Source organism: Phoxinus phoxinus, assembly GCF_949152265.1.
Source record: "Phoxinus phoxinus genome assembly, chromosome: 17".
NCBI lineage: Eukaryota > Metazoa > Chordata > Actinopteri > Cypriniformes > Leuciscidae > Phoxinus > Phoxinus phoxinus.
In genome coordinates, this window is record NC_136892.1 from 30,792,178 (window position 1) to 30,814,168 (window position 21,991).

General features: G+C 38.3%; 1 protein-coding gene across 4 annotated transcripts in view; it reads left to right on the forward strand.

Moving 5' to 3' along the window:
• Window positions 1–19,278, forward strand: part of cert1b (ceramide transporter 1b) — a 38,573-nt gene extending 19,295 nt beyond the window's left edge. Inside the window, exons 4-19 of one of the 4 annotated variants that reach the window (XR_013794604.1) lie at window positions 5,316–5,423; window positions 6,587–6,725; window positions 7,060–7,143; window positions 8,096–8,253; window positions 9,524–9,616; window positions 9,703–9,789; window positions 12,243–12,335; window positions 12,461–12,541; window positions 14,582–14,677; window positions 15,358–15,490; window positions 15,628–15,698; window positions 15,772–15,900; window positions 16,835–16,964; window positions 17,161–17,295; window positions 17,515–18,648; window positions 19,157–19,278. Coding sequence is in view for 2 of the 4 variants with exons in the window: in XM_079586315.1 (XP_079442441.1) it covers window positions 5,316–5,423; window positions 6,587–6,725; window positions 7,060–7,143; window positions 8,096–8,253; window positions 9,524–9,616; window positions 9,703–9,789; window positions 12,243–12,335; window positions 12,461–12,541; window positions 14,582–14,677; window positions 15,358–15,490; window positions 15,628–15,698; window positions 15,772–15,900; window positions 16,835–16,964; window positions 17,161–17,288 (1,530 nt within the window). In the remaining 2 variants the exon portion in view is untranslated. Of the gene's footprint in view, window positions 1–5,315; window positions 5,424–6,586; window positions 6,726–7,059; window positions 7,144–8,095; window positions 8,254–9,523; window positions 9,617–9,702; window positions 9,790–12,242; window positions 12,336–12,460; window positions 12,542–14,581; window positions 14,678–15,357; window positions 15,491–15,627; window positions 15,699–15,771; window positions 15,901–16,834; window positions 16,965–17,160; window positions 17,296–17,514 lie in introns of all 4 variants that reach the window. The other 3 variants (XR_013794603.1, XM_079586315.1, XM_079586316.1) reach the window with 3 other exon arrangements.
• Window positions 19,279–21,991: the final 2,713 nt, after the last annotated feature.

A 21,991-nucleotide genomic window follows, 5' to 3' on the forward strand; every position in this document is an offset into this window, starting at 1 on the left:
GTATGATGATCATACGTGATATTTAACACACTCTTCCTCATAAAGCATACAAACACAAAAATGCTGCCGATCAGTACTAACATGCATGAGTGAACATGCCCCTCGCATAGCTGTAGTAAAATACTCTATAGTGAGAGAGGATGTGGGCACTGCAGGTACAGAACTGTCACTCAACAACCGAGAAAAACAAAAACAATCAAAGCCAGATGAGAGGAACGGTGAGAACGACGTCATCATAGGATTACTGAGCGATGAAGCGCTTTAGAAATGAGAGGAGAGGAAAGGTCTTGTTGTGGCAAATGTGGCGGGTGTGTAAATGTATAGAGATTACAGAATGAAAATATAATAATATAAAATGAATAGAAAACTAAATCTCTCTCTCTCTTATATGATATTGTAATAGATAGATAATTATATATACATAAATATATATAGTTCAAAGATTAATTAAATGAATATAAATAATTTACATGTAATCTTTTTTTAATGTGTGTGTGTATATATGTATGTGTGTATATATATATACTGTATATTAATTTATCATTTATTTGTATACACAATTAATTGCTTAGAAAATAAAAGTATTCAAAAAATGCCAAAAACATTATTATTATTATTATACATTGGATTATTTATTTTCATTCATTTAAATGTAAAATAAAAGGAATTATTTATAAATGCATAAATATTATTTAAAAAATGAATACAAATAAATGTTATTTTATTTGAGCTATATAATTCCAGCTCTACTTTGTGCGTGTGTGTGTGCGTCTGTATTGGTCTGCCTCTTTCAAAGTCTGCTGAGTTTGCACAACTGTTCGTGTTTGAGGCCACACCCTGATCCACACGTGCTTCTGATTTCCCGCACGCCCGGAGAGCGTGTGTGTGTCACTTACAACACACACGCGCACATTCATCCTTCTCTGATAGTGACTCACACACACACACACACACGCGCAAGACTCTTCTTGGAAGAGTACTTTCGTTCTGAATCACTGCTGAAATTCTTCCCGAGGACACTCTCCCCCTATCTATCATTTCTCATTAGGGTACACAAAGGGAATAGCCTGCTTATCAGCTCAGTAATTCGTGTTTTTAATTCAAAACCCATTAAATCTCTTGACAAGTGGATTTTTATTTCCTGTATTGACATATTTGTTTTAGAAACTGGAAGTTTGGGTGGGACACATTCTTTAAGGGAAAACATGGCCTATAGGAAGTAGTTGTCACAACAGTGATCTGCTCTGTGCTGGCTGGTTGCAGTTGGGAGGGGCAGTCTTTTTCTAGAGCGCATTTGATTGGACAAAAATCAGTTTAGTGCAGGATGAGTCATCAATATTTGTTGTTAATTTTCCTGGAGAGTAAGACTGTTCATTTTAAATGAGTATAAGTGCTAAATGTGAATCGAAAAATTCGAACACGCATGTAGAACCTGCCCACAAAACTTGATTTAAAGTATTTTTTATAATTTTTATCATCTATATTTATTGAAGTGGCTTATCTCATTGTTTGATTAGACTTCAACAGGTTAAGAATGAGATGTGTAAAAAAGAAAAGGAAAAGGTCACTTCTGATTCATTTGTTGCACTAGAAATATGAATATGAAGTGGACCGCATTGCATTGTGGGATATATTCGTCCATGTTCCACACAGCAAAAGCGCTAGATCAATTCTGATTCTGTATATATATTCCACAGTCCTGGAAAATGTATGTAGATTCTCTGCTCTAAAATGTTTCATGAGCTAATTGCACTTGTGAGTGCAATTACTATTAAATTATTTTAATTATATAATAAAAAAATCCTGTTTTGTGGGGAAAAAAACAAAAAGAAATCTGTGGCTTGAGTTGCATGGAGGGTGTGACACACACGCTTGTATGGGTGGTGCTGTTGTTGCAGATTGTGAGCGTGATCTGCAAATCTAATCAGAGCTGTATTGTGTTAAGCCTTTCACTCTCATTGTCAACACCACACTCTCAATAAAGCCACTGGAAATGAGGATCTACAAAACCTGCTGGATGTAATCTTATCTCAGAAGTTTGTTTTGTCCATGGCTTCAAAACATCAGCAGAGTTTGATAACACACAAATACTCCATGTATACTATATTAAATATATTATATTAAAATAACACTGCACACATCACACACACACACACACACACTATTTTAATGAATCTGCTTCTGAATTAAACATGACACTGATTACAATTCCTTCTCTTGCTGTCTTTTGCTTGATTAGGTTTATTGATTTGGTGTGTGTGTGTGTGGTCTGTGATACGGCGGTAATGGTTGTTATCATCCTGAAGTTTATCATCTGCGCACCAGCCGCTGAGGCTATTGATTGTGTAACTCAGATACAGCGGACAGTTGTCTTCTTGACCTCTGATTGGTCAGTGGAGGCATCATCAATGCCATAGTCACAGTAAGAGTGTGTTTGGTTGGCTGGAGTGAATGCAGGACTGGCCCGTGTTTGATTTGAGACACTGAATGGTTATCTCTAGTTCTACCCGATAGTTACCTCAGATTAAACCCGCTCAACCGTAGACTGAGCTCACTGTTGCCATCTAGTGGTGGATAATGTTAAAGTCCTCACTAAATCAGTGTAGCATACTTTACAAAATGTGGACACACACACAGTGAGTTTTTCCATACCCAAAATGTGCAGTATACAACAAGAGCACATGACAAGGAATACAGTATCCCATAATGCAACGTGTTTTTACATACTCTGTAGCATAGAAAAAAATTGTACCGGTATTAGTATTCTTATACTGGTTGAATTAATCAACGTTTTGGAGAGCGATCTTTATAGTAATAGCTGCAATCCAAAACAGAAAAAATATATATCAGCTCTCACTGAAGGCTGAAAGTTTTAAGGACTTATTTATGGATCCATTTTTTTTTTACATTTAAATAATATTTTATAGAATTGTACTCGATTTGTACATGTACTTATTTTTTAGGGCTGTGCGATATTGAAGAAAAATGCGATATGCGATAACTCCTTAAATAATGCGAAATTCGATATGCGATACAATAATGCTTAAAGTGTGTAAAATAAACTTAAATTATCTTTAAAATATATTTAAAATGATATAACCTACATGTGTTTCACATTCTTTTTATGACAAGAAAACATCCTTATAACTTCTGAAAGTGAACATCAGTGTTTTACTGTAGCATAAGAAGTGTTATTTTAACATCAGTGTAAACCACAGGGTTTCAGGTTATCCTACTATTGCTTTATTTAATAAAAGATACTGAATCATAAAATATAAAAATAAAGCATTGCTTAGTTTTCACTGTATGAATTAAATATATCCTGATACTTATTAAAGCTAAAAAAAACTTTGTCTTTTGTTCATGACCCCATTTATTGCAAGCTGTTGCGATATGCATATTCCGATTATATACATTTGCGATATTTCGATAAATTCCATATATTATGGTGTTAAATGTTTAATATGTATCTGCCATGTAGCCGGTGATGCTGATATGGCAATAATACTGCTTGCACTACTTTTACTGAAGGCTGTGTTTTGACTCTTATCTGCTCTGACAGGACATTTATTTAAAAATAGATTGTTGTGACTGTAAAGTTGTGTGTGTTTACTGGCATTTCTTATCTACAGGAAAGGTGTGTGTGTGTGACTGAGCTCGGATTCATTTGTTTAAATATGTTTCTGTATGCGGAACATCAGAGGGGAAGTGAATGATTTTCAGGTCGTATTTCATCATCCCCTCTTTCAGATTGACCAGATTATGTGTGTTTATTAACACGGTACAGAGGTGAAAATAGTTCATCTGGAGGAAAGATACAGTAACCTGGGCTTGTACCGTCATGTTCTGCCCAAAGCCTCATGGGGAGACAGTCATTGTGTGTGTTTATGCTTCTAAAGAGACTCAGAAACTATTTTAAGAGGCTGTTACTCATGAGATGAGCCACGGGAGAGCTCCGGGTTCATGGAAAGTGAGTCTCTGTGCTTTCTGTGTGTGTGTGACCAACCCGGAAGATGAAGTGGAAATTGTTCAGGACACACACACACACACACACACACACACACACACACACACACACACACACACACACAGTTTATGTTGTTTTTAAAGTGTATAATTTTTATTTGATCTAAATCTTGATTGAGCGTGATTCCTCCTCACAGATTATGTATTTATTTAATTTTGAACCACAGCACGTTTCAAAGCCAGAGTATCATCATGAGCGTTAGCATCAGCTGTTTACAACTCCACGGAGATAATAATGACTTATTAGGAGAGGGTTTCAACAATTAAATATACTCTACTGTTCAAAAGTCTGGGGTCGCTAAGTTTTCTTTAAAATGTTTTTGAAAGAAGTATCAGATCATCAAGGCTTCATTTATTTGATAAAAATACAGAAATATTATTGCCATTTTAAATAATTGGAACAATTTCTATGTGAATATATTTAAAAATATGTGACCCTGGACTACAAAACCAGTCACGTGTGGGTCAATTTCTGAAAATAATCTGTCATCTTCTGAAAGCTGAATAAATTGTGAGAAAATCTCCTTTAAAGTTGTGCATTTATGTTCACGATTGTGCTGCATTCACTCACAAAAATAAATGTTTTATATATTTACGGTATGAAATTTACTAAATATCTTCATGGATCATGATCTTTACTTAATATCCTAATGATTTTTGGCGTAAAAGAAAAATAGATAATTTTGACCCATGCAATGTATTGTTGGCGATTGCCACAGATATACCCGTGCGACTCGAGACTGGTTTTGTGATCCAGAGTCACTTATAATTTATTCCTGTGATCAAAGCTGATTTTCAGCATCATTACTCCAGTCTTCAGTGTCACATGATCCTTCAGAAATCATTCTCATGAGGATTTGCTGCTCAAGAAACAATTATTATCGATGTCAAACAGTCAGGGTGCTTAATACTTCTGATATTTTAATATAAAGTTCAAAAGAACAGCATTTATTTGAAATAATAGAAATCTTGTAACATTATAAATGTCTTTACTGTCACTTTTGATAAATTGTAATGCATCCTTTCTGAATAATAGTATTAATTCCTTAAAAAAAAACAAAATCGTATTTGAACAATAGTGTAACTTCTGCAGTGATAAGCTGCAATGCACAAGGCATTCACGGCTCCACTTTTAGGTCGATAGTCCTGCTTGTTGTCATCAAATTCTGCAAATGGTGCCAGGTTGCAGATGAAGCTGGCTCTTACACAAACTCTGTTGCCAATGGACTAGAGTCTCTAGTGTGAAAGTACTTCTGAATATCACATTATCTTTGTCTGTCTGTGTTTAGGCTGAATCTGGTTACGGTTCTGAGTCCAGTTTGAGGAGACATGGATCCATGCTTTCCCTCACATCTGCCACCAGCGGATACTCGGCCACCTCCACCTCCTCCTTTAAGGTGAGAAGAACACAAACCAAATGTCCAATATTGATCCATGACAATAAATAAAACATTAGAGATGCACCGATTACAATTTTCTAGGTCGATTCAGATTTCATTTTTTCTATCCACTTTACAGCACACACAAATATTTATTTTCTATATAAAAATTTTTTTATAAAACACATACTTTTACCCAAACTGAATAATAAAAACAAGTTTAAATGGGTACATTTTCTGTAAAAGTCTTTTCTGACTCCAGTTCTTGTTAAAACACACTAGACATGCAAATTCTGTGCATTTTAGGCACTTTTTGTGTGAAATCATATTTATTTTATTCATCAAGTGTGCTTTCACTTTAATTGAGCGTGAGCAGCGCAGCATAAAGAGACTCACGCGACTCTCCTGCTTGATGCTCACGAGCTGCTCCTCCCGGTGTGAACGCACTCATTGATTAACATGCTGTTGTGGCAAAAACAATTACTAAACTCAGCATTCCCAGGCAAAGAGACGTCAAGATCCAAATTGTATTTAAAAAGAAAAGTAATTTATTCATGCAAGAAAAATGGTTCTCTGACCCCAGCCTTGCAGCCAGGCTGCAGGCCAGAGTCAGAGACAGACAGATACTGCGACTTCTCCTCAAGAGAGCTTGGCCTGCTACTTTATAATGCAAGGGGAAACCATCACCCCCACCGTTTATACAATCAGGAACAGCTTCCCCCAGCATGGGAACTTAAGATACAGATCATTCTCGGGCTCACACCTCCATCTCCAGCTGAACCAACGTTACATCAGCAAAAACTCAGAATACAGACAGAGAACATACAGCATTAATCTGTTAAATCATTAGGAAAGATTAAAAATGCCATTACAATGCACACCGGAAAAAATGCGCACCGCTCACGCTTGCGGTGTGAATCGGCCGTAATTCACAAGGTTTCCTACATGTGCGTTCGGTGTGCACGTGTGATGCTGATGTTGCACGATGTTAATCATGCGGTGCCCGAGTGCGTTTGACTGGCATATGTCAGACTGACCGGCCGGTAAACGATCACGTGAAAATCGGCCAATTCCGGTCACCAGCCGATCAATCGGTGCATCTCTAATCACTGCTATAGGCCGATAAATATGCCATTCCTCCCTAGTCTGAAGTCAAATAAGTTTGCATATGTGACCCACAGAAGGGTCACAGTCTGCGGGAGAAGCTGTCTGAGATGGAGACGTTTCGGGACATCTTGTGCAGGCAGGTGGACACGCTCCAGAAGTACTTCGACGGCTGTGCTGATGCTGTTCACAGAGACGAGCTCCAGCGGGACAAGAGTGAGTAGACGGAGCGTGAATGCCAGTGGTTCTGCTGACAGGGATGTTTAGATAACAACGCTGAAACTTGTTCAGACTGCGGCATCCAGATTCCTCTGCACTGGTGCGGTTCCTCTCGCTCTCTCTGGATGCATCTGTTGTTACAGCACAAGGGCCTGTTGATCCACACAAATGATCAACTGCCTCTTTTGTTCGTCCTAGTCCTTCCCCTGTACTACAGTATGCGTCTACAGTAGACTCTCAGTGTGTGATTGGGCCGATCTGGGCACCACCAACCACAGGGCAATGAGTTCACTCTGACTGTGTGTGTGTGTGTGTGTTTTTCTCATCTCAGTCGTGGAGGATGATGAAGATGATTTTCCTACCACTCGCTCAGATGGAGAATTCCTGCATAACAATAATGGCAGCAAGGAGAAACGTGAGTGTGAGCACATTTTGATTTCTGCGTATGTGAAATTCAGCAGGTTTCACGCTCAATGAAGTCTCTCGGATTCAGCTCGAGGAGACGTACTGGGGCGCACTGACAATTTGAGCAGTTTCTCCACTTAATTTACTCCAGTCATCCAGTAATTTGAGCCTGTTGTAATGATTTGTGTGTAATAATCTATAACATAAAGTCAGCATTTCTCCATTTGAACTGCGTTTGAGATGTTTTCAGTGAGTTATGCATTTATGCATTGTTTTATTTTTTTGTGGAAAAACGATATGGCTAAATTGTTTGTGGTCATCAAACCATTTCTGTTCTTGTATAATATATCGAAAAAATGTCAGATGTTTCGCACCATGTCCCAACCAAGTCTTTATTAAAAAATAATATATATATTTTTTTAAATATATATATATACACACACACACACACACACACACACACACACACACACACACACACACACACACACACACACACACACACACACACACACACACGCACACACACACACACACACACACACACACACACACACACACACATTATGTATGTATAAAAATACATCTTAAATCATTTATAAATATATGTAGTATAATACATCTTATGTATATATCTATAAAATATATTAATTTTAAATATTTTTTATAAAAACGTACAGTAGACATACAGTACATATAAATGTAATATAAAATATAACTCTGGGCAACTACTGGTAGTGGTTAGGAATAAAAACTCTGAAGGGATTTTGTTTTATCGCTTCATAATAATAGCAATAATAATAAATATTATTATTGATATAGCGCCTTTCAGCACCTCAAGTTCGATTGATGTTTATTACATCGTGCCTGCTTTGGACACTGTGTAACACTGTCTAGTAAAATAATGTCTTTAAGATTAATCTCTAAAGAGTGTGACTGAATTTGTTCTCTCTCCCCATCAGTATTCCAGTGTTTGAGTCATAAAGGCATTAATGGGATAGATTTTAAAGGAGAGGCCATCACGTTCAAGGCGACCACGGCGGGGATCTTGGCCACACTTTCTCACTGCATCGACCTGATGGTGAAGAGAGAGGACAGCTGGCAGAAGAGACTGGATAAGGTATGATACACGGCCGTCTGGAGCTCGTCCTTGAGCTACTAAAATCAGGAGAGGGATGTTGTATCTGTCAGAGTCACAATCACAACAGCGATCTGTCAACTGCCTGAGCCCTGAATCACAGTCTCCTCAATGTGGAAATCATAGTGCAGAGCAAAAAATGTGTGTGTGAACTGTCGTCAAAATGAATGCACATCAGCCCTGGAAATTCACCGGTTAAAGTAGTTGTAAGATTGGTAGAAATGTTATGTATTGATGCGATACGGCTTCCATGACTACTCATTTATACCAATCATCAAGAGCAATAGTCAGCTTCAGTTTCAGTGTGACCTTTCACATTATTGCAGTTTCACCTGCATTTGGTTTTTAACATTTTCATATAAAAATAATGCTACGCATTGACATTGAATAAATGCAAGTAAATAAAGTCACATGACCCATGACTGGTCGGCACCGGCCCAAAGCATCAAACACTGCTGCAGCTAATCGCCTAGTTCGTGCAGACTAGTGTGTAAAATTGAAATTATAAATGTTTCCTTTAACCAACTTCCAATTTACTAGAATGAATGTTGAAATTATTACTAGTAATTACTTTAATTGAAATAAAAATAGATTAAAGTTATATAGAAATATAAAAATGAAATAAATAAAAAGATAAAAACCTATATTAATAAATACTATATAAATAATTCAAAAATAACACTGGTGCAATCTAGAATAATCTGATATAAGATGTCTTCTGTTTTGTGTGACTAATGTGACTGGACTGTATTATTTTATTAATATGCAGCAAACATCAACAGATTTTTCAGACCTGCATTTCGCCCTCCTGTTTTAACTACTGTAGTTATAAGTGAGCTAATATTTACTACTATGTGAAATCAAATCCCTATACTGCTGCTATTGCAAATTATACAAGTGCTGGTAATTCCCACGACACCAAATCATATCTGAGAGTCTGAGCATCATTTTGGTGATGGTGTGCTTATAAACACGGAAAGCTGTTTCTGTGAGCGGCTGCTGCTGCAGAAAAGTGAATCCAGCCGTTTGTGTGTGAAAGTGGCGAGCGTGTGTTACAGCGACCGAGCTGAATGTGTCGCAGTCAGCAGCATTCAGCACAATACTGACATATACAATCAGAACAATGGAGCGCTTCACAACAATCCTGCACCTATACAGTCTCTCGCTCGGCCCAGAGCGCACCGAGACCAGTCCTACTCAAGCCAAGACACTAAAGCGTGTTTAGTCAGCTAAAGTCTCTTGCTTTCTATAGGAGATGGAGAAGAGGAGGAGGGTGGAGGAGGCGTATAAATCTGCTCTGTGCGAGCTGAAGAAGAAGTCTCATTTCGGAGGGCCCGATTACGAGGTGGGTTCACCGGTGCCTGCAGAACTTAATACGCTGTACAGCTCTGCCTTCGGTTTGTAAGATGTTCATCTTGTTCTGCCCATCAGGAGGGTCCAAACAGCCTGATCAATGAAGACGAGTTCTTTGATGCCGTGGAGGCCGCTCTGGACCGACAAGACAAAATAGAAGAGCAGGTGTGTTATTACAGACAGCTCTGATACAGATGTGTGTGTGTGTATATTAGGGGTGTGACGGTTCAAATGACTCACGGTTCGGTTTTATGGTTTTGCTGCGGTTCGGTATGTGGTATGTTCAGGGGAAAAAGGACTACTTTCAATATATATATATTTTAAATAAGAACAAATAATTAAACTTCAAGCAACAGCACAAATAAATACAATAGAGCAAATATACAAATAAAATAATACCTTTTCAGGTATCGAACAGTTTTCAGGTACAGAAATTGAAGTAATCAAATGTGAAACATTGCATATAATCTTCACTGTATACATTAAATAAAGATGAATCATTATTAAAGTTACAAAGGCAATTCAGTCAAGAGGAGTGAGTGGTTTCCTCGTCTTTTGCAGTTTGATTAACATTAAAAACACACACACACACAGCAGTAATATTAGGCTGCTGTCCCTTTAAAGGAACACTCCGACTTTTTGGGACTTTAGCCTATTCAACTTATCCCCCAGAGTTAGATAAGTCCACACATACCTTTTTCATCTTCGTGCGTGCTATAAGTCTGTTTGACGCACCCACCGCTAGCCTAGCTTAGCACAAAGACTGGATGTAAATGGTTGCAGCTAGCATACTAATCCAAATAAGTGACAAAATAAAACAAACATTTTCCTATTTACATGTTGTGATTTGTATAGTCACAGAGTGTACAAAAAACAAAGTCACATGAGACACAGACATATTTTAACCGTATAAATACTGGGAACTATATTCTCTGAAGGCGAAGCACTGCTACTTGGGCGGAGTGATAACCGCAGCACCTGAGACGCGCCGTTGTTTCTTCTGTCAACAAAACCAACGTGACCTCTAGCTCCGCTCAAGTGTTACTGGGACGACAGAGCGCGTTCGAGGCAACAATACTAACATTACAGGGGATACATGGAGCCCGTAAACAACTGCAATAGTAGTTACCACCCTATTCATATAATAGTGTCACTAACGTTACATTAGATCTAAGCACTGTTACAGTAACGTTAGGCTAAACATTTAAAAATATAACGGAACACTTACCGCAGCCGCTCCACTTTGTCCTGTATGTGATATCGATGGGATGGCTGTATTCCATTTTTTGAAAATAGTCGTCCTCAGTGAAATGTACCGAGCAAACATAATGTCCCTTGATAATCTCATTAGGTGTGTTTTGATCAATATCCAGAGCAAGTAGCCATTTCTTCATCCGGTCAGCTTTTTTAGTTCGAATTCTATGAAACATCATGGTATCACCTGGTCTCCCCTGTTTATTGTCACAGCTCTTTACAATACAGCGAAAATCCATGATTGTAAACTACGCTTTTACTATTTATAAATTGCTGACTCTGTTACCCAAACTCTGAACGAACTCTCTGCTCCTCACCAGCGCGTCTCAGGTGCTGCGGTTATCACTCCGCCCAAGTAGCAGTGCTTCGCCTTCAGAGAATATAGTTCCCAGTATTTATACAGTTAAAATATGTCTGTGTCTCATGTGACTTTGTTTTTTGTACACTCTGTGACTATACAAATCACAACATGTAAATAGGAAAATGTTTGTTTTATTTTGTCACTTATTTGGATTAGTATGCTAGCTGCAACCATTCACATCCAGTCTTTGTGCTAAGCTAGGCTAGCGGTGGGTGCGTCAAACAGACTTATAGCACGCACGAAGATGAAAAAGGTATGTATGGACTTATCTAACTCTGGGGGATAAGGTGAATAGGCTAAAGTCCCAAAAAGTCGGAGTGTTCCTTTAAGACGTAATGCACGGGTCCAGTACACTGACACTGACACACATGCGTTGTCTTCTGTTCAAAAGAACAGCATTTATTTGAGATGGAAATCTTTTGTAACTTTATAAATGTCACTTTTGACCTTAATAAATAGTATTAATTTCTTAAAAAAAAAATACTGATCCCAAACTTTTGAATATTAGTGTATATATTGCATAACATGTGTCCTGAGTATTTTAAACTTACGCTGTTTTGTATTTGTTAGCATCATGCCTGTTTTTCAAAAGTCTTAAATTTGATTTTAAAAACTGCAGAAAACCCGCTGATTGCAATCTGAGATGGGACGCATTAACCAAATTATATGTTGCTTTGGTTAAAAGCTTCTGCCAAATGTGACGCAAGTGTAAAATATAGTCGCTATTTTAAAAATTTTAAACAAATATATTGGGGGGGAAACAGTTTATAGTCGATTTATCGTCTCAATATGCCCCATGATTCATCAGTGTGCTCAATTGTAAGGGAAATAAATTATTTTAAACATTAATATTAACATTTCACCATCCAAATCAAATCCTAATGGAAACAATCAAGTTCTGCCCTAAATCATTTCCCATTGATTATTCAGTTTCACTTTGAAGTACGTCACATTATGGAAGTTAATAATGTTTTTAATCATCAACATATGTATGTTTTTATAGTCTCAGTGTGAGAAGAGCAGGATACTGAGGAGCAATTCAGTGCCTTCAGGAGACGCCTACTCCACCGTGGGCTCGCACCGATTCGCTGAGAAGGTGAGCTTGTGCTTCTCATCACGATCGTCTGCAGACCTCTTCCTGTGTCCCTGTTGTCTGTCCATTTTCTTTTTTTCTGCACTCCTGATGACGCTGCATTTCTCTCTTCTTCCTCACCTGTGTAGCCCCCCTCTCGCCCTTCCTCTCCCTCATCTTCTGCTGTAGTCTTCACTCCTTCACTCTATGAGCACCGCTTCAGTGCTGAGGTAACAGCGCCCTCTAGCACACTCATCCGACACGCATTACAAGCCGTTGACTGGATGTTACATTACTGATGCATTTGCACCTATTTACAGGCATAAGTAATTCAACTTAAAAGGTGAAACTAATATATTATATAGACTCATTACATGCAAAGTGAGATATTTCAAGCCTTTATTTGTTATCATTTTGATGATTATGGCTTACAGCTTATGAAAACCTTTTCAATATTCTAATTTTGAATTTGGGGTTTTCATAAGCTGTAAGCCATAATCATCAAAATTATAACACATAAAGGCTTGAAATATCTCACTTTGCATGTAATGAGTCTATATAATATATTAGTTTCACCTTTTAAGTTGAATTACTGAAATAAATTAACTTTTGCACAATATTCACATTTTTCGAGTTTCCCCTGTGTGTGTGTATATATATATTATACAAAATTGTTTTAAAAAAATTAGTGAGCTGCTTAGTGAGTCCAAAAATGCTATCTGGCTAAGCAGCGCACTGTGTTTTGAAATACAGCCAACTACAGTATGTTAACAACACATTAAAAGCACATAGTCTGCCTTGTTACCTCTATTTTCTTGTCTTTGTGTGTTTGGCTCTTTTAAATTATAGCTAATGATACTTTTTAAGTGTCTTTTTGAAATCATAATTTGCATGTTCAGTAATTTCCTGGAACTATCTTACTTTAATTTACTTTAAATTTGCTTTCTTAATTCATGTTCCTGGTTTTATGATTAAATCACATGGTCTTATGTGTAAAGTAAAATGTTTGCATGTTTGTACCATGTAAATAAATTAAGTAGTTATGCTTTAGTTATACTGGTATATATACCAATAATATGTGACCCTGAATTACAAAACCAGTCACATGTCACATGGGTATATCTGTGGCAATAGCCAACAATACATTGTATGGGTCAAAATTATTGATTTTTCTTTTATGCCAAAAATTATTAGGATATTAAGTAAAGATCATGATCCATGAAGATATTTAGTAAATGTCAGTCCTACCGTAAATATATAAAACATGTATTTGTGTGAGTGAATGCAGCACAATCGTGAACATAAATGCACAACTTTAAAGGAGATTTTTTTCAATGTTTCGATTTTTTTGCACCGTCAGATTCCAGATTTTCAATAGTTGTATCTCGACCAAATATTGTCCTATCATAACAAACCACACATCAATGGAAAGCTTATTTATTCAGCTCTCAGGTGAAAAATGTACCCATGTGACTGGTTTTGTGGTCCAGGGTCAAAGCTCTTTTGTTTTAATTATAGGGCAAAACATATAATGCAATGTAAAACGATGATGTTGGAAATATGGACAAATGTTCTTCAAAATCCTGACGGTTCATATTTGATACTCACATTTTAAAGTCCGCGTGAACCGGAAGTTGCAAACGACTTTTCTCAAGTGTTGTGACGCATTTCCGAGTGAAAGGGAATATTGAACAGAGGGCCGGGTTTTACTTCAGCGCTCCTCCTCTCCATCTCTCGCCCACAGCAGAGTAACGGTTTGAGAGGAGTGGTTAAGCGATTAACCAACCCAAGCCGTCAAGCCTATGTCATCAGAAAAAGACTCATTTCAGACCCGGAAGTAACTTTTCAGACTTTGATTAAAGATAACTTCGGCAAACAATTTTTTTCCGTGTATTAACTTGCACGGATTAATTGTTCACCACAAGACTAGTAATATCCGCGAACAAAGTAAATAGGGTCAATTTTGATTTCATGCCGACTTTAAACAGTGGTTTCGTCATTTGTATTTGATCATTTTCTGCTGTATCTGATGCAGCCTTTCTAAAACCAGCAATTTAATGCCTGTAATAAAGTTAACAGTCATAATGTGAAATGTTATGTGGAGATGCTCTGGAGGGGGAAGTTGACCTCAGAAAGTCACTCGTGCATTACAGAAGTGAAGTGTGTGTGTGGTGAAAGAGTTTCATGTTGACTGATTGCTGCTCAGATTCAGTGTTATTTTTCCAGAGGCCATGACCTCTGACCTTCTTGTTCTGCTTTGTGTTGTGCAGGTGGAGGAGATGGTGAGGAATCACATGACCTACTCTCTGCAGGACGTGGGTGGAGACGCTAACTGGCAGCTGGTGGTGGAGGAGGGAGAGATGAAGGTGAGCTCAACAATACACAGGAAAACTAGTTCTATTGATTTAAATAGCACAATATTTGTGCGTTCTATGCAGTGTATTTGGTAGCATATTATATTGAGTTTTATTTTTATATTTAATTTAAGGTATAATTTTTATTAGGGTATTTTTCTTTTTTTTCTTTCAGTTTTGGTTTTCACTAATGTTCTAAATTAGTTTTTTCAGCTTTCATTTTAATTTTAGTTTAAATTAACACTTTAAAAAAATATTTTTATTTATTTTATTTCAGTTTTAGTTTAAATTTATGTTTATAGTTGGGTTTTATTTTTATATTTTTAGCTTTAATTTTTAAGTTTAGTTGTTTGTTTTTATTATTTATATTATTTTTTTTATTTTATTTCAGGTTTAGAATTTATTTATTTCAGTTAGTTGCCAAGGCAACCTTTCTTATTTTCAGTTAGTTTAATGTTTTCATCTAATATTGTATTTTTATTTCAAAATGTTTTTAAAAAATGTAGTTTGTTTTTTGTTAACAATATCACTATATATGTATGTTTGTGCCTCATCATGACATTAGCTTAGCATCATGTTATAATCAAACTACTGGAATCAGTCACTTTTGAGATTAAGGTTCTCAATCTAATGTGTGTGTTTTCTCTCTCTCTCTCTCTCTCTGTGTGTGTGTGTGTGTGTGTGTGTGTCAGGTGTACCGGAGGGAGGTGGAGGAAAACGGGATCGTGCTGGACCCGCTGAAGGCCACACACTCTGTCAAAGGGGTCACAGGTCATGAGGTCTGCCACTACTTCTGGGATACGGATGTCCGTAACGATTGGGAGAGTGAGTGTGTATACACACACACACACACACACACACACACACACACACACACACACACACACACACACACATAACTACGTTTACTCGTGTTCAGCTCGTCTGGCATCATTTATATCAGGTCTCATTTCTGCCTCCAGCTACTGTTGAAAACTTCAGCGTAGTGGAAACGTTGTCGGATAACGCCGTCATCATCTACCAGACTCATAAGGTGAGCAGAGTGTGTGAGTTGACACTGGGCTCAGTGGAAGAGCACGTCCTCATGTTGTGTGTTCCTCGTGCAGAGAGTGTGGCCAGCGTCCCAGAGAGACGTCCTGTATCTGTCTGCCATCCGCAAGATCGTGGCCAACAACGAGAACGACCCAGACACGTGGCTCGTCTGCAACTTCTCAGTCGACCACGAGAATGCCCAGGTGAGTGTGTCTCCATGGCAACCGCTGAGTCAGCACGATTATGATTAACCGAGCCGCAGTTCAGTGAGTTTACAGGGTTGTGTTATGTGGATTTTATTCAGATTTTGTGTATTTACTGCAAAGTCCCTCCAGCGGGAGTTCCTCTCTATATCAGTGTCAGTGTTTCTGATCTCCTGAAACGCCTCCATTGTACTCTTCAGTTTCTCCTGGGAACAAACACGTCACAATATTCCTCATTTGAATAATTAATGCGCAGAATAAAGAGGCGGGCCTGGTTGAGTTAGTTAGTAGTGTGTTAAACTGGTGGTTATGGTAAGGGTTGTTCGATCGTTTGTTTATTTATGCTGTACATTGCAATAAAAAGCAACAGAACAATAAGACAAAACATAAAAACTACCATGTACTGAAATGTTGAAGAGTACAGATAAGATTTTAACCGGTCCTTAAAACATTAAGAGTCAAGGAAGATCTAACATCCAATGGCAATTATTCCACAATCTAGGACCAGCGACAGAAAGCACGATCACACTTCAATTTGAGACGCGCACGAGGAATAGTTAGAAGAAACTTGGGACGTGAAGAAAGGGGCGGGACATTTCCCAAACCCACTCGACCAATCACAACACACTGCTCCAGCCGACCAATCAGAGCACAGTGTGCTTTTCAGAAGGAGGGGCTTCATAGAGACAGGAAGTAAACAGAGCGTTACTGACAGACTGAGAGAAGAGAGGAGCCGCAACAATGGAGAATATGAGAGAAATAATGAACATTGAAGCATTAAAACCTGTTCATGAGAGCCTGAAAACAGATCAAGACTCGGGGCATAATATGTAGTTAGATTGTTAAAGAGAGGTGCTATGGTGCATGTAGGCTGTATAAGACGCTGTATAATTTATTTATGACTCATAGTTTCATTGTTTTTGTCTTCATGCAGCCAAACAACAGATGTGTTCGTGCTAAAATCAACATCGGGATGATCTGCCAGACGCTGGTCAGTCCACCAGAGGGAGACAAAGAGATCAGCAGAGACAACATCCTGTGCAAAATCACATATGTGGCCAACGGTACTTCTCACATAAAAACATATCAATATTTCTAAATGTTTTCAGTTCATGTAAATGCATTAGTGTGGTGAGACTGTAGGGACATCTGTTCAACACAAACCTGCTTGTTAATAAATAAGGTGTGTGTGTGTGTGTGTGTGTGTGTGTGTGTGTGTATAAACGCTGACTGGACGTTTGTTTGTTGTTGTCGTCGCAGTGAATCCTGGCGGCTGGGCTCCTGCGTCTGTCCTGAGGGCCGTGGCCAAGAGAGAATATCCCAAATTCCTCAAGCGCTTCACTTCCTACGTCCAGGAGAAAACTGCCGGAAAGCCCATCCTCTTCTGAGCACCAGGTACACCAAACTACAGCACACGAGACCCGTTTCATACGTTAACTTCTGTTGGTTGCAATTCACAACCTCACCACTAGATGCTGCTATAAACTACACAGTGCAGCTTTAACTGATGGGAGCGTATTGTAAAGTGTTAGTTATGTTGTTATGTGTTCAATAATATGCTGTTATTATAGTGGAATAGATGATTAATGGCTGTTTTTGTTCTGTCCTCTGCAGATCCCCAGTTCTGCTGTCAGTGTGTGTGAGCGCGTCCAGTTCCCACACACTCCTGCAGTCACACAGAAGACTGGTGTGTTCATCAGCGGCCCATCGGCAGACGCTTGAAGCCCTTCTGTAGCGCCACACTAGTTCACACAGGCCGTGTTTCTGCCAGAGGTCTATATTGAGACAAGTATATATGTATGTATGTAAGTAAGTGAGATGGGAAGTTTATATATATATATATATCGGAGAGTTTTGAAGCTGAACACACGAGACCGGCTGTTTTAGTCCTGATTATTAGTGTTTTTCTGTTTAGAAGAAACATTTCAGCTTTGCTTTCATTGTCCTCGTATAATCGTCAACGTTCAGTATCAAAGGCATGTTTGTGAATGACCTGTGAACCTGCCTTTCTTCGTCTCGGTGTCCGCCGTCTCTTTGATGAAGCGCAGGATCTGACGCTGACGAAGAGCTGATACGGACCCTTCTTCTGTTCCCGCGGTGTAATCTTTAGTTATATCCGTGTCTCAGCAGCTGACGTACCGTAGCACAATTACAGATCCATCGCGACCGGCAAGTTTAATACGTCGGGCGAACTGCGCGCAGATTATTTGTATATAATTTCATTATTGCTGAAGATCGTCAGTCGATGCTTTTACCTGACTAATCCAACTCCATATGCCTTAGTGTGTGTGTGGTTGTGTGTGTGTGTGTGTGAGTGAGAGAGAGAGATGAGAAGTGTGTATCCTACTCAAACATTTCTAGAAAGTGCCTCATTATTGATCTGGTACGTCTTGCTGTTCGTACCGCCAACGTTATTATTATAATATCTAAACCACAGCCACGACCCAGGCATCCTTTAGTGTTTCTACATAGATCTTTTCCTATTGATTTTTTACCTTGTATTATTTAAACGTGATTTTGCAATCAGCAAGGAAGTGAAGAGAAGTGTCTTCTCATTGGAGAAGCTCTGATGCCACTTAAATATTCTATCCAATAGGGAGATGTGGTTTAAATTTTGGGGCGTAGATCACACGTAGTTGTTGATTGGGTAGAATTAGTTGTTTATTTATTTTTTCTTGATCAAATGAAATTTTCGAAGTAAAAACTAAATCTCAAGCATTCATAAACAATCTTACAAGGCACAACCTGGCAAAAAAAAATGATTTTCTAACTCGGTATTTTTGTCTTGTTTTCTTGTGCAAATATCAAAAAGTTCTTAAGTAAAGATGCATTTACTTATAGGAAAAATGACTGAATGAATGTATTTGTTTTCTAAAAAAAAAATCTTAATAAGTGACTTTATGCTTAATTCAAAGAGAAAACAAGATTATTTTTCTGACCCCATTGGCATATCTTTTTTTTTTTTTCGTGTTTTAAGTTTCTCTGCGATATTTGCATAAACTCACTTTAAAATGTTCTAAATAAAAAAAAAATTAAGTGAGTTTATGCAAATATCTCAGAAACTTAAAACATGAAAAAAATAACTGCCAATGGGGTCAGAAAAATAATCTTGTTTTCTCTTTGAATTAAGCATAAAGTCACTTCATTTAGATTGAAAAAATTAGATTTTTTATTCAGAACATTTTAAAGTCGTTTTGTGTCTCCAGTAAATGTATCTTGATTTAAGAATGTTTCGATATTTGTCCTGGAAAACAAGACAAAAAATACTGATCATCACTTTTTGCAGAATGACGAGAGCTTTTACATTTTTTGCTGAACATTTTCATTGGTCAAACTGTCACATGATAGACTGTTAAAGACGCTTTAGAGGACAACAAATAGAATAAAAGAGCAGTTGCACGACAACATCCGATCGATCCGAGTGTTTACGGCAAGCTTTCGATCTTCAAAACGTCACGCTCGTACAACTTAAACATTCCAGACACTCGCTGAACCCGAATGTACGAATCCACCGGAGTGAAACCGTAAAGCTGAATGTGTGTTTCAGGAGAGGCGTTCTGCTTGTGTGTCCCTCTAATACAGTCGAGTGTGTTATTAGCTGCATTTGCACTGAATGTAAAGTCCTCTGGGTTCAGATGTTGTGTGTACATACGCGTCACACTAAAGGTGTCAGGATCAACATGTACTGTGAATAGAGGCGGCGCCGCTGCCTGTTTTAGAGAGGAATAAAATGATTGACATCTTTCTGCACCGCTGACTGTTGTGTTGATCATTTCTTTGCGTTTCAAATAATGTTCCTGGCCATTGTGGAGTTTTAGAAACTCACAAATATTTCATTTTCCCCATATAACACTACAATGCTTAAAAAAAACTATTGTACACAAAATGCAAATGATATTGTTAAAGGGATACTTCACCTCTGGAAAGATGAATGTGTATTTAAAATGGGTCATTTATGTAGTAGATATGTGAAATTATTTTTGAATTTGGAGCCTTCTAGACTGAGAAAAGCCAGAAAACTTATTTGTGGCTCATGTGGATGAAAGACAACAACTCCCAGAATGCACTTGCTTCTCTGCCCTACGAGACCACTCCCAAGCCACGCCTATCGGTAAGAGCGCAGTTAAACAACTACGCTAGGCTACTAGTGAGTCTCCGTGACGAGTCTGCCCTGGATTTCGAGATCTGGATTAGTCGCCATTCCTCATGTTTACTGCGGCGAGCGGGACGAGACTGACGACCGCGGGAGAACGGCGCGAGGCCGGTGGCGTGATTACTGATGAGCGGCACCTGTGAGACGCACTGGTCTCGTATCTCTCACGGAGGAGCGGGAGTTTTCTTAGCAATGTTGAAACGCACATAAACCCATCACTTGAATGTAAAAACAACATTCAGATTCCCCAATCGGAATGAGTTCAGTGAGATTGAAACAAAAGGTGTGCATGTAAACAATGAATGGCGACCGCAGAAAGCAAAAGCCGAATCCCGGACATTTTGGATAATTTTGACGGCCGGACATGTCCGGGAAAAAGAGGATGGTAACCGCTACTACTCAGCTTTCTCCACAGAATAAGAGCCTGTTAGCTTAGCTTCCAAAAAAAGATGGCTGACACTATTTGTACATTCTGTGAGTGAGATCCCTCCCTCTATTGGCGGGTTGAAAACATGTGGATCGAGCGCCTCCTACTGGCTGTAGTTTTTAGCCTCTGCCCAAAAAAGCCTCCAATGATGCAAAATGACGATTTTTGCTTTATCAGGATTTTTTTTTACAGAAAAAATACATAAATCACTAGTTTCAGGGGGGTATGAGGGAGGGAAGCACGGTGAAAATATTACAGGTTTTCTACTGCTACAAAGCGTAATGCTAAATCCTGAAGTACGAGAGGCTGTGCTGTATCCTCCGCTTTGCGTCATGCCTAACAACGCCCTTCGGTCGTGACTTATTCACGATACAGCACTAGCCTCGAGTACCTTATTGCTTTTATAAAACGGTTACCACACAATACAAATATTAAAGCCAAAAAATATTTATCTATGCAACTTTCATGAAGTAAAATCACTAAAAGCCTTCCTTCCGCTGGAAAAAAATAGTCCCTGACCGTAAACGGCAACAGAAGTTAACGTTACATGCATTATTTCGCCTATAGATGGCGGCAAAGACTGTCTTTATGAGTGAGTCAGTCAGGAGAGAAGACTTTACATTGAAAGGACTCAAACTTGTGATCACGGAGAAGGAAGACGCAACTGACAGATGGCACGGGGAAACCCCTTAACGTTAACTGTTAAAAAGACAAGATATCGCAGCACACATTCAAACGGATTTATTTATTATGAATATAGGACTGAACTCAAGGAAAATGCTATGTGTACATGCAGGTACACTCGCTAACTTGATCCCTCACAACCTCTATATCAACGAGCTCAACGTGTTTAAGTTGCTAAGAGCGGTTGCTAGGGGTGTTGTGTAGTGATACATAGAACCGTTGGGTGAAGCGGTCATAGCCGTGTTTTATAGTGAATAAAACAGGTATTGACCAATCAGAATCAAGGATTGGAACTAACCGGTTTATAATGTTTATTTTTTTCAGTTTAATGCATTTAACAGTTATTTAACAAAAATACTGACAATTTAATAAAATATGCAGATCTGATAGTTTCAATAGTTTAGCAGGAAATAAAGCAACTTTAAGAGACAGATATGGCTTTATCAGCACTTTCTATAGTCAGAAAGTGAAAGGATTTGCTTTTGTCAAAAGCTGAAGCACTTTAAAGTCATGAATTCATACAGTGGCAATTCAGAAACAAAACGCAACCAGACGCATTTCTTTAGTCTCTCACACACACACACACACACACCACTTGTTAAATTAAATTAGCACCTGGTTTATAAGGTCCGTCAGTGGAGTTTGTCACAGTGAGTTTGGCAGGATTGATTCGACACATTAATTAAATACATTCATTCACAATCTGATGCTCTTGCAGGTCCAAACCACACAATCATCCATCAAGCCCTGATCTGAGATCATGATTTAGTCTCAAAACTATCAGCCAGTGTGCAAAAAAATCCAGTTTTTCACAGAGTGATAAAACG